The 15,058-nt window shown below is 49.3% G+C and overlaps 4 protein-coding genes across 4 annotated transcripts; 2 read left to right on the forward strand and 2 right to left on the reverse strand.

Annotated features, from left to right (window-relative positions):
• Positions 1–392: 392 nt before the first annotated feature.
• Positions 393–2,021, reverse strand: BKA55DRAFT_495625 (uncharacterized protein; the record flags this gene model as incomplete). The annotated part of the gene is made up of 2 exons (XM_046186297.1): positions 393–1,799; positions 1,953–2,021. The coding sequence occupies 2 exons, from the start codon at positions 2,019–2,021 to the stop codon at positions 393–395; spliced, it is 1,476 nt and encodes a 491-aa protein (XP_046057050.1).
• Positions 2,022–6,153: 4,132 nt separating this feature from the next.
• On the forward strand, positions 6,154–7,416 carry BKA55DRAFT_498929 (Cys/Met metabolism PLP-dependent enzyme-domain-containing protein; the record flags this gene model as incomplete). Its single annotated transcript, XM_046186597.1, has 1 exon — positions 6,154–7,416. The coding sequence occupies one exon, from the start codon at positions 6,154–6,156 to the stop codon at positions 7,414–7,416; it is 1,263 nt and encodes a 420-aa protein (XP_046057051.1).
• A 322-nt stretch (positions 7,417–7,738) lies between these two features.
• BKA55DRAFT_496523 (uncharacterized protein) lies at positions 7,739–9,419 on the reverse strand (the record flags this gene model as incomplete). The annotated part of the gene is made up of 2 exons (XM_046186376.1): positions 7,739–9,099; positions 9,155–9,419. The coding sequence occupies 2 exons, from the start codon at positions 9,417–9,419 to the stop codon at positions 7,739–7,741; spliced, it is 1,626 nt and encodes a 541-aa protein (XP_046057052.1).
• Positions 9,420–13,614: 4,195 nt separating this feature from the next.
• BKA55DRAFT_683346 (uncharacterized protein) lies at positions 13,615–14,340 on the forward strand (the record flags this gene model as incomplete). The annotated part of the gene is made up of 3 exons (XM_046198485.1): positions 13,615–13,738; positions 13,796–13,872; positions 13,933–14,340. 3 exons carry the CDS (start codon positions 13,615–13,617, stop codon positions 14,338–14,340), a joined length of 609 nt encoding a protein of 202 aa, XP_046057053.1.
• Positions 14,341–15,058: the final 718 nt, after the last annotated feature.

The following is a 15,058-nucleotide window of genomic DNA, read 5'->3' on the forward strand; positions in this document are numbered from 1 at the left end:
TTGTGCTGAAAACGCAATGGCCAAGTCCTTAGGTGCCTGGCAAAGAATCTCTAACATTTAGCATTTTCCTCCTCGGTACATTATCGCGCTGAAAATGTAATCGGACGGTAAGGTATGCTATGTTATCTCTTACACAGGTCATCATTCGAAACATTTCGTCCCAGTACATCTTGATATGATGCAGGTTACACATTCCGAATGTGAAGAGATGGTCGTGAATCATCAAGTGGAGCGATGTGGGCTGTCCTCTTCTGTCGAGTGTAGATTAGAAGCAATCCTTGCTGACCAGCGACATGCTGAAGCTGATTACCAACAAGATATTGAAAGGCCGCGAGACCAGCTCTAAGCCCCAGGGCCCGACCAGCATGGCTGTGCATGGCTGCCACGACCCTTCAGTCAGGTGAGTCAGGAACGATAAGATCCTCGTCTGCAATGGGAATAGGAGGCTGTGCATGCTGGTGTAACATCTCAGCAAATATCTCAATGTGCTGTGTCATAGAGCCAACAGTCTGTTGCTCTGGTGCTTGCTCTTCGAGCTCCGTGCCCCAGATGTCTTGTGGTATAGAACTGCCGTCTAACAAAGCGATTCTTATTGGCCACTCGAGGTGCCGCCACCACTTAGATCCGGGTTCGAATAAGCTGACCAAGCCCATGACCTCTCGACGAGCAACATCTTGCAACCACCATACATTGTCCATTCGCTTCAGTAATGCGAAGAAGCAAGCAAGGATGGCAAGAGCACGGGGACGTCTCGCATCAACAAGATCAACGTAGCGCTTGGAAACAGTGGCAGGGAATGTGAGCGCGGCAGCTGCGTGATAGTTTTTGTGCGCCCAGTTGAGCACGCTGACTGCATGTGAGTAAGCTTGAGTAGTCGTTGAAAGCAAACGAGGATCTTCGTTCATCAATTCATCGTTTAACCCTTCCAGCATATGGCCGAAGAATGAGTCAGGCGAGCGCGGGTTGAGGTTCAGTTGGAAACCAGGTTGCGAATCAATGACAACCTTGACAATGTCGCTGTGGTGGATCCACTGCCACGAGTTTGCGACCACAGTCTTGACGCCCTGAAAAGCATGGAACCAGGAGAGCGGGGGCACATATCGACTTGTTGAGTCCCCAGGGGCAGAATCCCCGTCGTCCTTGACAAAGATGCGAGAGGCACTCGCTTGGAAAGCAATTAGCGTCGCTGTGAGGAACAGGGCCTCCGCATTGTCAGGTGTAATGCCTGAGCCTAGCGACGCCCCAAATGCAGAAAGAGACGAGGCCGAGTAGGCATGTGAAGCGCGCACCAATGCTTTGTCATTCGGAGACATTGAGCGCAAATGGAGGGCTGCGACAGACAAGATGGCGTCGGCGAGGTACGTCTTGCCATTGCCAGAGAAGGCCATCTGTGGGACGGCACGCTGCCAGATATCCTCGGCGGCAGGCGAGTTGGTCAGGAGCGTCTTGGAGGTGACATTGGTGTAATGATGCATCAAACGCAGCTCGAGCATTCGTTCACCATGGTCTATGGTGTGGGTGGACGAGCTTATCGAAGGTTGCGAGTAGACGGAAGTCGGAGGGGAAGGATTTGGTCGCGGCGCTCTGGCTGGACTTGAAGGGGCACGTGGGCGTGGTAGCGGAGTTCTTGGAGCGGAATTAAAGTTGACAGTCGGCGCAGGCGAGGGAGTAGGTGCGCCGATACTCTCAGTGCTGGTATTAGTTGATATGGCGAGTTCTTCAAGGACATCAGGGTTGCTGAAATCGCAGGGAACGCCGTGCTTGGCACAATTACCACATCGTGGGTGAACTTCGTCGCACTACAACATGGAAATTCCCAGTCAGTCCAGGCGTCCAGAACGACAAACAGTCTGGGGGCGATGCAAGCCAATGCGAAGAATATTCATATCTGAACGACAAACGCGCAATGGTGCGATGCGTTGAGGCATAAGCAGAGGATCGACAAGACCTACTTTTATCTTCCTATTCTTACACCTCCGACAACCCGCCCGAGACTTTTTGTGAGAGCGTCGAGGAGGCATGATGGATAGAGAAAGGGGGAAAAGGAGGAAGAGATATGTATTCTTCACGTGTCGTTTGTCAACGAGTTCCCGGAGAATATATGGAGAGGACCCTGAAATGTGAGTAAAATCGCAGCATGGCCGCAGAGGCAGGGGGCCTCTATACGGTTGGCTTTGAGTAAAGGAGAAGCAACTGTGGAGAGCAGAGAAGGAAGAGAGATTATAAGGAAGATAATTCCATGACGCGTGTTGAAGAACGAGAAGAGAGGCGAGATCGTGGTTGAGCACGGATTATCTCTTGAGAAAAAGGTGAATTCGAAGCTGGGGGCAGAAGCTGAGTTTCCCCGTTTCGAGCAAGTGCGGTGAAGGAGAATCTGGTGCTATTGTGATGTGATGAGATGCAAATGAGGGCAGAAGAGATGCAGCCAGCAGCCACCGCGCACCATGCACCATGAAGTGGAGGGGCGGTCCCGTCGGCAGGACAGCCTAGTGGAGCTTGGAGCGTTAAGTTAGCCCCCGGTTCAGCGCAGTTCTAACCTGTCATGTCTTTCTGTTGGTGTCTACAGCGAATGGAAGCTGGAAAGGCTGCACTGCCACAACAAGTCAACAGGGATAATGGCCCTGTCCTGTCGTGTGCTTCTGTTTTGCTCCTCGAGCCCTCCCGCCTCCCTCCTGGTTGATATTGCCGTGCCTGTGTCAGTGATGCTTTGGTAAGATATGGATTCAGGATCGGAGCTTCATTGTGGAGCCCGAATATTGACGCTTTGTCGATTGTGTCCTTCGCCTAAGGAACCACGTAGGCAGGTGGACTGAGGATAACAGAAAAAAGTATGAAGACGGCCCGGATACCACCAGATGGTTTTGTTTTTTTGATCAACTCTATGGCACAATGGGCTCAAGGAGAGACAAGTCGTAGAGGACCCTGCGATAAGAGAGACACATTCAGACACCTGCAAAAAGGTCACACAGATTGAAAGATTACGCATGGACCCCGATCCAGGCATACTATGGCGTATTCCAACCAACATGACAGCTTCATAGCCACTCCAGTTCAGACTCATCTTCATGTCACACAGGTAAGATAGTGTCAATTGAACATCAATGGCAACTATGACGCGTAGATAATGGATCCATGGAGATATTAATCTTCCGTCCAAGAGTGAAGAATATGGGGGCTCCCTCTGTCGGATATTGGGTGGTTTGATGGTCCGATCGTATCATGAGATCTACCGTCTTTTGGGGACACGGGACAATGGCGACCAATGAAACCACGACATCAAGTCAGACTGAGAAAACGTTGAGCCGTCGGGGGTGTGGTTATTCCGAAGTTTGGGATGAAGGATTCAAGACATTTGGTCTGTACCGTAGATTTTGCATGACGTTTCGAGATTGATCGATGGATTCATTATTATGATGGATTTTTAATTGATCTGCAGCCTCCGTACTCGTATCATAATGTCTGATACAGGCTAGCTACCTTCCTACCTTAGCGGGCAGATTTGGCTAGGTTGTTAGGTTGTCCAGGGGAGGGCGTAAAGGTGATGGATAGTGCAAATAGAAGCCAGTCCAAGCATTATTGCTTGTGTCCAGAATGCACAGGAACAGAATATGATATATATCATATGGTGTAGTTCATGTCCAAATGCCATAACTTTTACAATAATATTTCTAAAAGAAAAAGTCAGAGTGAGCTCCTTCATTCCTCTCCTTTACAAGGGTTCATGCATGTTTTTTTCAAGGGTGCTGTTCGTCATGACTATCGGTTAAGGCAGAAAAATGAGGCTAAGGCATTAAGATTGTTAATTCGATATCACTTACATCTTATACTGCGTACCTACCTATCAACTCTTCTTATTGCAATCATGAATAATCATGGCTTCATCTCAATTCAGTATCAACCGTCTCCTCTGGTAAATCTCAACGACAAAATCATTGAACTTCACACCAGACTTGATATTGTCCGCAATCTGTTGGTGCCAACATTAGATCTGCTGACCTCCATTTCCGGGCGGACATGACGACACGAACAATCACGACATCGTCGACCTGCAAGGAACCGCTTATCTTTTCTGGCAGCTCTCTCCAGGTGTGTGAGACTTTTGCGGGGGACACAGGACAATCACGAATGCCATCAGCCTCTGTACCTAATAAGAATTGTGTTGCAGCCACTCAAAGAGTTCGGTAAAACGAGGTTGTACACACCAACGGAACAAATCCTTGCACGGGATGTCGGTCATGTATTCTATTTGAGGATCACGGCTTGCGCTGTTGCGCTGATTCCAAAGCAAACCCGGGGGTTTTAATCATCAAATAAACACAATGTGATGTGAGTTCCTAGGTAGGTTACCTGATTGAAAATATTGCGGCCATATCGGCTCAATACTCTGTATATATCACCGAAAGTAGTAGGTAGGTATTTTCGGTGGAACTATGGATGTCAGACATGCGGCGGCTTACAGCCAGCGAGAACCGTATCTTACCAAAGACACATTCTCCCTTCTATCACGACATCGAGCACATGATGCGCCAGAGCCTCACCGATCAAAGGTTCTCTGTTAGCTGAGCTGGCTAAAACGCTTGAAGGCTTTCCTCCGCTGTCTCTCACGGTGAATTGATGGATACAAGAACACCCCCCCTCCACTTATCGCCGAAAGGACCGCATCTGCCCGTCGCAAACCCGACAACAATGGGAAACATCGAATGGTATTCGCGCGCCTTGCGCCAGGGAAATAAGATGATATGGAACCAATATATGTAAGCCATGGAGGACATAGGGAGGGGCCTTTGTTGCTGCAGCGGCGCCAACTTACCGTATGCAGATACTGCAGAGAAAGCCGAATGCTTCTGTAAGCAGCTCTTGTAGGTCGCATTTGTCATTGAGGCCAAGGAAATCAACTCGGGCACGCCGCAAGGTTACCCAAACAGGCATTTACCTGTCAAACCGTCACTTGTAATCATACATTTTTTGGCTGTGGACTTCGGCCGTTTTCTTTTCATCCGTGCATGCTCTGACGGATGACGAAAGGCACAAGAGGCGGCGCCATCCGGGCCATCGGCCAGGGTACGATCCTGTACACGAGATATCACCAACTCTGAGATAAAGTTGGGAGGAGGGGTAAGTAGACATGATGTACATGGATTGAGTCTTGTGTAATCCATTTCCCGACTCTTCTTCTTCTGATCTATCTCTTCGACTCACAAATGTATGGAATGGGACAAGCCATAGAAGAAGTCAATTCATCTATTCCAATTGTGTAATGCAGGCGCTAGAATAAATGGAAAATTGATATAAATCAAGGGAGCCCATTTTTTCCTTCGCTGGTCCCTTCCATGATTCCACAATCCCAGCATCCAATCCCTCTGATCCTTAAACCGACGATATCTGTCTGTACTTTGTACACCGAGAGCCGATAACCGACCACGAAAAACCCAACCCAGCCAGAGTTGCATATTTTTTTGTACACGAGTCACTCACTAATCAATTCTTTTTACGTTTATTTACTCTCTGAACCATACATTATTAATCTATTGAGTCAATTTCCCCGAGAAGTTGAGATCTCATCATTGTCTTTTGACTCTGAACTCTTGATCCCTTGCTCAAGAGGCTGCTGTGACGTGATCGTCAAGGTTTCAAAACCCGCTCTAGACCTGAGACTTTCTGTCTGTTTTATTATCGACGACACGACATTTCTCTTTCAGGACTAAACTCTACGCCCTCCGCCTTTTGCGCATCATCTCGACCCTGGATCGCGTCAAACCGAGGCTTACCTTTGTTTCTCTGTAACCTGGCGCAGCCGAATTGCCATACAGTAGCTAAGGTACCTAGCTCTGAAATAAAAAGGGTCCCTCTCACATTCCCCATACCGATTACATTACACAACAGACCAGGGCAACACAAGAAAAGGAAAAAAGGCTTTTTCCCTATTTTTTTTCACCCTTCAGCCCCGCCTGGACCTCCACTTGCTTGTCGCTAGAGCCCAGAGTTTATATCTATATTAACATCTCTGTGACCACATCCATCCCACCTCAACCTCTTCCTTACTTCACCTCAACTCAAAACTTTCTTCAGCTTTCTTCTACCTCGTCCCTATACCTTATCGAGGCCCAATTATACCCCTCCTCTCTTTCACACTTCAGTCAATCCTCAGCTACAATGTCGGCTGCTCCTCTCAACTCGGACCCCGTGGCCACCCCACCTCGCCCTCCGTCCCCCGTCCACAGCTTCGGTACTCTCGCCGTCCACGCCGGCGCTCCACATGACCCCGCTACCGGCGCCGTGATTGAGTCCATCTCTCTGTCGACCACATTTGCTCAGTCCGCCGTTGGCAAGCCCGTTGGCGAGTATGAGTACTCCCGATCCTCCAACCCTAACCGTACCAACTTCGAGACCGCTGTTGCTGCTCTCGAGCACGCCAAGTACGCCCTCGCTTTCTCCTCCGGTTCCGCCACCACCGCCACTATCCTCCAGAGTCTCGCTGCCGGCAGCCATGTCATCTCCGTCTCCGATGTCTACGGAGGTACCCACCGTTACTTCACTCAGGTTGCAAAGGCCCACGGCGTCAAGGTTACCTTCACACCAGAGATCGAGGTCGATATCAGCGAGCACATTACCCCCGATACCCGTCTGATCTGGATCGAGAGTCCTAGCAACCCTACCCTGCGCCTTGTCGATGTCCGAGCTGTTGTTTCTGAGGCCCACAAGCATGGTGTCCTCGTCGTTGTTGACAATACTTTTCTCTCCCCTTACGTCCAGAACCCGCTCGATTTTGGTGCCGACATCGTCGTCCACAGTGTCACCAAGTACATCAACGGTCACAGTGATGTGGTCATGGGTGTTGCTGCTTTCAACAGCGACGAGCTCAAGAACCGTCTGAGCTTCCTTCAGAACGCCATTGGCGCTGTTCCCTCAGCATTCGACTCCTGGCTTGCTCACCGTGGTCTCAAGACTCTGCATCTGCGAGCTCGTGAGGCTAGCCGCAACGCTGATGCTGTGGCCCGAGCTCTTGAGGCTTCTCCTCTGGTCATTGCCGTCAACTACCCAGGTCTTGACTCTCACCCTCACCGACATATCGCCAAGAAGCAGCATCGTGATGGTCTGGGTGGTGGTATGCTCTCATTCCGCATCCAGGGTGGTCACGCTGCCGCTGAGCGTTTCTGCCAGGTGACAAAGATCTTCACCCTCGCTGAGAGTCTTGGTGGTGTTGAGAGTCTGGTCGAGGTTCCCAGCAGCATGACTCATGCTGGTATCCCTCGAGATCAGCGTGAGGCTGTCGGTATCTTCGACGACCTTGTCCGCATCAGCTGCGGTGTTGAGGACGCCCAGGACCTTACCAATGACGTTCTCCAGGCCCTCGAGAAGGCTACCTCCGCAGCCAAGACCAACGGTTTCAACGGCAATGGCGTTAACGGCTCCTAGGCGCATATCCTAGATGTTTTTTTCCACTCGATTTTTCCATTATTTAGAAGAGGATATATGATGACGTGTTATGATAATTGTTTCCTTTGTTTGAGGGTGCTTCAAAAGCAAATAAAAAAGATAGGGGCGTGCTTCATTCAAGGCCCCCCTGGGTTGGCATTTATACAGCGACTATGGTCAAAACTGATGCAAATCGCATCTCTTTGTTATTGAGGCTTGATAATGGCAAGCTACCTGAAGAATATTATTTCGATTTCTCGAAGTTGTCTATAACCAATGGGTCGTGATATCTCGTCGTGAAGCAAGTGACCCCGAATCGTCATCAAATATGTTCGTCGTCAGAAGGTGGGATATTAAACAAGTTTTCCGTGAACTCATTCGCCATACTATTCTCGGCGGACCACTCGTTGCGACGCCGATGTATCTCATTCATGCCTTGGCATGCTGTCTCAGCAATGTAATGTAACTCGTCGAGAGTGTTGGAGTTGCAATTGGGGAAAACGCCATCGATGCTGCGTTGCCATTCTGACGTTGAGTTGGCAACAGCCGTCTGGTAAGCATTAGTATCGTATTCAACTACTCCCAAGGCACGGTCCCGTGGGAGCAGGTTGTTCAGAAGACCGTCGAACAGAGCGTCCGCGGGCAGATATTCAACTACATCTTTCGTAAGAGCCGTAGGTTGGCGGATTCCCATGACCACTTCAACAAAGCGCTGAGAGATGCTTCGACCAAGGCCACAGGGGTCAATAAGGTCAAACTCTGGTTGTGTGGGCATATCTTCGAGTATATAGTGATCATATGCCAGGAAAGATGCTCGACAGGTTCTCAGGTGGGGTGTTGCACATCTCAGCGCCATAGCAATCCAATGGCAGTCATCCCCTGGACGTTGGTTGGGCATGCCGACCCAGAGGATTTTCTTAGAATCCTCGTTCCAGTCGCGCGACTGCTCAACCTTGAGATATACTTCGTTCAAATAAAGCTCTTGAAGTGTTGTCCCAAAATTCTCCGCGGTACGGACAAATACCTCTGGGCACAACTCGATCCGTTTAAGCTCCAAACATGTCAGGCTAGAGTGTATGACATTAGGCGCCGGTAATGACTTTGCGCGCCACTCGTCAACTGGCATCTGCCAGAATTTCGTCTGTTTCAGCCCTCGTGGTGGGCGATCGTCGTGGTCCATCCCTATCAAACAGAGACTCTTGAGCTCTCCTGCGTTCTCGACGAGGTTCCAAAGGCAAGATCCGAATAAGCCTACGGTTATGGGCTCGTTTTCGTGTCGCCGTAACGTCAAGATGAGGTGTTCCAGCACCTCCAATACTTTCATGATGTTCATCACATCGATCGGGTTCATCCAGAGGTGGCGTATGGCTACATCGGTCACATTCTCTACGACGAGTGTATTGAGCTTCGCTGAGTCTTCCTCGGGTCGCTGCGCAAAAGCTTTCAGTGTGTTGGCCAGGATCATGGTGGCGGCGTTACAATGGCGGCCGACGAGCTGGAAGGGGAGGTTAAGTCGTAGACGGTCAACGTCACGGCAGTAGAATAGCATCTCCTCGACCTTCTGGTAGTAATCTGTCTCCGTGAAAGATGTTTCATTCATGCAGTATTTTTTGTGTAGTGTTTGACAAAAGTCTGCCATGGACGGGACCCGTGCAAATACGGTATCAAGGAACTCGACTTCCACTGGCAAGTATCAGTTAGCTACCACATGTGCGGAGGCCCGAGGTGCCACACTCACGGTCATCTCTCAGAACCATCAGGTCAATGTAGAGGCTCTTGCAATGGTATCCTATCGTCTGGAGTGCGTCCATTTGTGGATGTTCTATACCGCTCGTCTTGCTCAGGCGCGAGAATTCCAGGTCCAGAGTCCGGCATACGAACGGCTTAAGGATCTGGTCAAAGACGCGGCAAACGAGCCGAAGATCGAGGACTGCATTCTTGGGGCCGTATGCGATGCATTGCTGAAGTATCGCATCGACTAGTTCGCGTGGTAGGTGGTTCATGATAGACAGTGTCTTGTATGGTTCTGTCTATAGAGTTGGGTGATGGTGGAAAGGAGAGGAAATGGAGGGGGTCAGCAGCAGTTGGAGTGCATCGAGCGCTGCTGTGCGGCTTCAGATTTGATTCGACAGGTGCATGGAAGAGAACCAAGGACCTTTATTTTTGTCGGAACATGGCTGATCGAAGCTGTATCATAGGGCAGAGAGTGTATGGTAGACGGGCAGATACAGATCCTATCGGTCGTAGGTAGGTAGTTGAAGTTGGAGTTGTTAGGTTAGGCTATTAACCAATGGATTTCAGGACTGGAGCTGAGATCGTCATGCAGGGACCGACCGCGTTACCTGATGGGAGCTCTCCACCCCCCACTGATTCCGAGCTTCGCATCCATTCTTAGTGCAGAGGATTACAAAGTTAACTACCCTGTATCTAACTATCGGTATCTCTCTGAAAGTGAGATACAGGTATGTCCTCTGTGGTTGATACGAATGCCAGCTCTTGCCTTATCCGTCTTTTAAACTTATATACTCTCAACATATTTAGTATTAAATAATGAAGGAGCTTCACTCGTGGACCAGTAACAGCTCCTTATACGTCACACAACCAAAATGCCATACTGTTGTTGACGGCAGACATGAGCCACATGTACTACGTTGCTTGCTTGGAATACATCGAATGGGATCTAATATTACCCAATGTCAAGATCTAAATTTACAGACTCAACGGAAATTTTGACTAACATAGGAACGAACAACCCTCTAACCCAATATTGTGGAGTTCATGCTGAACCGTAGATCATCGAATGTCAACTTGTATCATACACAACCGATAAGACATGGCAAGCCCCGAATTCTTTACAAAAAGGGGTTATAACGAGCCTAATTAAAACATGCGAAAACCACAGAATCGAAAGTTTGGTGTTATTTGGGTATATTTCATGATGACCAATGTGTTGTCTTAGATATGATAGAAAAACACATGGGACTCGGAAGATCGTGCCGAGCCGCTAGGGAATGCAATGAGATCCTCATATAAGACCGTAATTACTCTCTGATCGAGACGGAAAGAGCGGCATTCTGTTGTGCCCTTAGAAAAAGGGCATTGCTTCTGCGGAATATCGGCAGACATGAACTGGAACAAACTTGAAGCCATTGGTTTTAGCCGCGTAAGAGCCAGCTCAACTCAGCTCAACTCAACTTCTTAGGCTGTGCCCGTAGCCTTATCATAGGCTGTACGCGTGGCTCGACAACAACGCCTAAACGAGTACATTGGCAGCAGTTGAGCAGAGGTGAAGTTAAAAGGCGGCTAGCAACGTCAGCAATCCGCGATGTAGCTGCAGGGGGGCTAAAAAGAGACCAGAATTCTGAAGGCCTGGCCAAGCTCAGCGCTCCCTCTTAGCTCAGCGATTGCCAACAGCAAGGGTCCTCGTGATAAGAGCACGAGAGGCTGGTCAACCGTAGAGCTGCCAACAGGAAAAGGCAAAGGAAAGCCATCTCTTAGCCGCGGCACTAAATTGATGGCTACAGATAGGGTTCGAAGATCCTGAAATCACCAGCCTCTCAGCGTTCTCTTCTCCTTTGTAACAAGGTGGTTGGAAACCAACAACAGAAGATCGAATCGCAGAGAATGATACCTTCACAGCCAGTGTAACCTCGCTGGCTCCGTCGATGAGAAGATTTCTATGCTGCCAAGGTGAATCCAGGCTAATAAGCCATGCCCTGATGGCCAACTTACAACAGCAACCACAGATACGTGGCGCTGACTTGATCGTGTCTGGGGTGTCATTGGGGTTTCTCATTGGTGAAAACTGACACAAGCTTGTCAACGCTTTTGTCGAAGACTTCGTTTGAGGGCCAGCCTCGGTTTCATCATGGGAACTGATAATCAATGAATGGTGTGGAGTTTACAGGCCGTGGTCGCTCAACCTGGTCATGATAACCTAACTCAAGATCAACTCCATACACAAACTGCCAGTGACCGCAAGGAAGAGAACAGCCTGTTGACACCTGAACAGGGGAAGGGGAATGGGCAGATTAGTTCGTGACGGGGATAATGGAGTGACGCACTTTAGATGGGACGAGACAAGGGACAAGGAACGCGGACCAAGGGTGGATAAAGAATTGCGCTAACCAAGTCTTTTATCATCCACTTGTCACTTTGATGAGCTGCCGCTTCGGTGGAAAGCGAGAAGAAAAAAAACAACAACAGGGCCTTTTCTTTCTTTGCCTGGTGTGAAGAGTTTCGAAACTGCTGAGACCCAATATCACGAAACATGAGGTCTGCTTACTGAAAAAGTGATTCGACTCCCTAAACCACTTCGAAACTCATATGTATCATGGTTTAAAGAATCAGCATGCAAGGGCTATAAATGAAAGTAGACATAGTGGATGAGATAACCTACCCAACATGAACAAAAGGTCCGAGTGTCTGTACAACCATCGGCGCTGAAATGCCGTGACCCCGTTGGAGAAAGATTAGCATCTTGGCGAATGTCTTTCTCTATGAGCAAGTGACATGATAGTAAAAATTGCCTTTGCCTTTTTCCCGTTTGTTCCGGAATAGCGCCTCTGGGCAGATCAGTCTCCAGTTCTTTTAGTCGCGCTGCAAACCAGCCTCTCGCCAAGTAAACATTGCCCAGTCAACCCCCTCAGTTGCAGCTGTTGCAGAGTTTCTTGAAGTGTGTATCAAGAGACAATCATGCCTCTGTTCGTGCTTGTTTCTGTTGCGAGCACGGGAAAAATGACGGCGATATGGCAGGCTAATAAGATGGTCCGTGTCCGAAATCAGAGACAATGGTGATGCAAAACGCCCGAAATTATTGGCTCGTCTCATATATGGGCCTCTTGGATGCTGGGCGGACTTTTTGCTCGCCTGCGAGAACCGAGCCTACGAGGAGTGAAAAACCGACGAATTCAAGTCGCAGCTCTCTCATCATCATGAGAATTGGTGGAAATACAAAGTCTAAACTTTGGATTTAGTACCACATACCATAAAAGTACCGAGCCTTTAGGCTATTCATAAACCATTCATTGTTACATATGAAGCTATCTTTCATGATGATTTAAAGTGGCCGCGATATTTTTCAAAGTACGACTTATTGTATTTGCTGGGGAACCCTTGTGCTTGCAGACTTTCGGTCTGTGTTAGAAACAGAGTGAGTGATGAGTGATGACGAGACTGGAGCTGGACGCCGCTGGAATCTAGCGCGATATCGAGAGCTCAATCTAGTGCCCGTCAACGTGCATGAGAAGATCCTGGTCACCCATGAGTGAGTGACAATTGATTGTTGATATTGTCCCACTTGTTCGGTCCCAGCCGCTTGCCTGGGCCTTGTCACTCCTCGAGACGGAATTCTACCCGAGGAGGATCCACGAACGACAATTAGTCAATGAGGAGGCGGCGAAGGCGCAGCATAGACATCAGTGTCTGCTTGGCTTCATCAACTCTCAAGCTCTTGCACCTACACGGAAAATCATGGTGGTTGAGGGTAGTCAAAACGGAAATGGCGCTGGCCAAGCTCGACTAGGGTCAGGATGGTGTGAGTGGTAAGTGGCTAAGACAGGGATGGTGTGGGTACGAGGTGGCCTCTAGCCGAGCTGTGCCTGTTGCAACGAAGTCAATGGCGGATGCCACCAGGAAGATATTCTATTGGTCAGATAGCCCATCGACTTGCCCGAGATGGAGATCCTCATGGGTTACGGGTTGTGGGCACTTGATGCCGGGGCCGAGTTCCAGTTCCAGTTCCATCGATTTCAGTGTTGTTGTCAGTGTTTACAGAGAGGCCCAAGGTACCCAACTGAGTCTGGAAGCACGGTCTTGTCTAAGGCGAGCAAGGTAATCAAACCGAGGGCCAGTCGCAAGTGACGGCACCTGCCCAGAAAAAGCCAAGCTACTAACGGACCTGGTTAGCTACTATCCGCACCTGCCCAAACTTTGTTGCTGTTGTCTGCTCCCTCCGGGTTTCTTTCCCATCGTTTAAAACCTAACACATCTGCGCTTCTTTCTCCTCTGTTCCTTCCGTGCTCCGTTTGCATCAGAAGACCTTTTGACATAAAAAGAATATCAACCCATTTGTCAACCTTGCGAAAAACAACTTCTCGTAAAACATCGATTCATCATCGTTCCACTTATTGCACCGCCTTCATCACGATAACCGTCTCACAATAGATCCATAAACACTCTACGCAAACATTGCTCACGATGCGTTCATCTTTTGCCCTCCTCGCCATGGCCATCTCGGCCGTCTCGGCCCAGTCTGTCAAGGACTACAAGAGCTCCCTTGACATGACCATTGACCCCAATATTGTGGATCTCGCTACCAGATGTACGTGCTGAGAATAGAAAACTCTCAAATGATCTTCAGCGTGCTAACATTTCACAGCTTCCTGGTGTGGAGCCCAGCAGAACACCTGTGATGCTCTTTGCAATGACGATACCAACTCAAACAAATGTACCGAGGTATGTAGTGCTTTTCAGTCACTTTCTCATCAACTTGAAGGATGCTAACACTTCTTCAAGAACGATCTCAAGTGGGAATGCACTTGCTCCTCCAACAGCTCGACCCCCGGTCTCCAGTACTACACCCAGACCATGCCTACCTTTATTTGCCAGGAGCTCTTCAGCCAGTGCATTTCGCAGAACACTGGCAGCCAATCTGGTCAGAGGGAATGCACTTCCAAGATCGACGACAAATGCGCCAAGCAGAACCCCCCTAAGGACGTGGTGAGCGATGATGGCGACGATACTACCAGCACTGCCAGCGACACTGCCACTACATCCGCCACTCGTGCCTCGTCGGAAGCTACTGGCACCGCCGAGTCCGTGACTTCGACGACATCCGATGGTTTCGCTGCCCCTACGATGGCGCCAGCGGGTAGGGGTGCGGCCGCCGCTGTCGCTCTCGGCATGCTGGCCTACCTCATCTAATTGCTGGAGGTTGAAGTGTGGGGTGCTGCCATCAGCAGTGCTACGACAATATCCTGGTTCCCCGTCACGTGCCGCTTTTGGCCGATGGGTGACAGGTTAGAGTCTATCCCATGCACCTTTCTTCACTTCTCGTGCCCAATTTTATTATACAATACACCTTTTCGACATGCAATGCGATACCTTTTTGATGAGTTTAAGACCCAACGATGAAGCTTTGTTAAAGCTTGGACGAGGTAATGACACGCTTCGGCGTACCGACTGGCGGATTGATGGACCGGGGGCTTGTGCGCCTTTCATGGGGACGACAGAGAGATGCACTGGCGAGGGTGGTGGTTATTTTATGCTTTACAATTCAATACGTTCATAGCAAGAGGCGAAAGGAGTAGGAAAACTCGACGACATTGAACAAGACAACGAAACAATGGCTTGACCTTGAGTCTTTTGAAATTTTTTGGATCATGGATGTGTCGGTGCTTTGTGTGATTGTACAATGAATTGCTGGGATGTTCTCTCGACTCAGCGTGTGTTCAGCCTCTGAGTTGCCGAAGAAAATACAATTGTACGTGTTGAACATGTCGCCTTAGGAACATGCTAACGACTAACGAACAGGGACCGAACTGTCTAAGTCAGGTATACAAGGAGCCGATGCCATCTCCGGGGTCGAGCAGTCCCAAACAGCTCAAAGCATCTTGCATCGAAAGTCGAAGATTGAAGCATT

This window comes from Fusarium redolens (genome assembly GCF_020744475.1).
Source record: "Fusarium redolens strain MPI-CAGE-AT-0023 chromosome Unknown BKA55scaffold_1, whole genome shotgun sequence".
Lineage (NCBI taxonomy): Eukaryota > Fungi > Ascomycota > Sordariomycetes > Hypocreales > Nectriaceae > Fusarium > Fusarium redolens.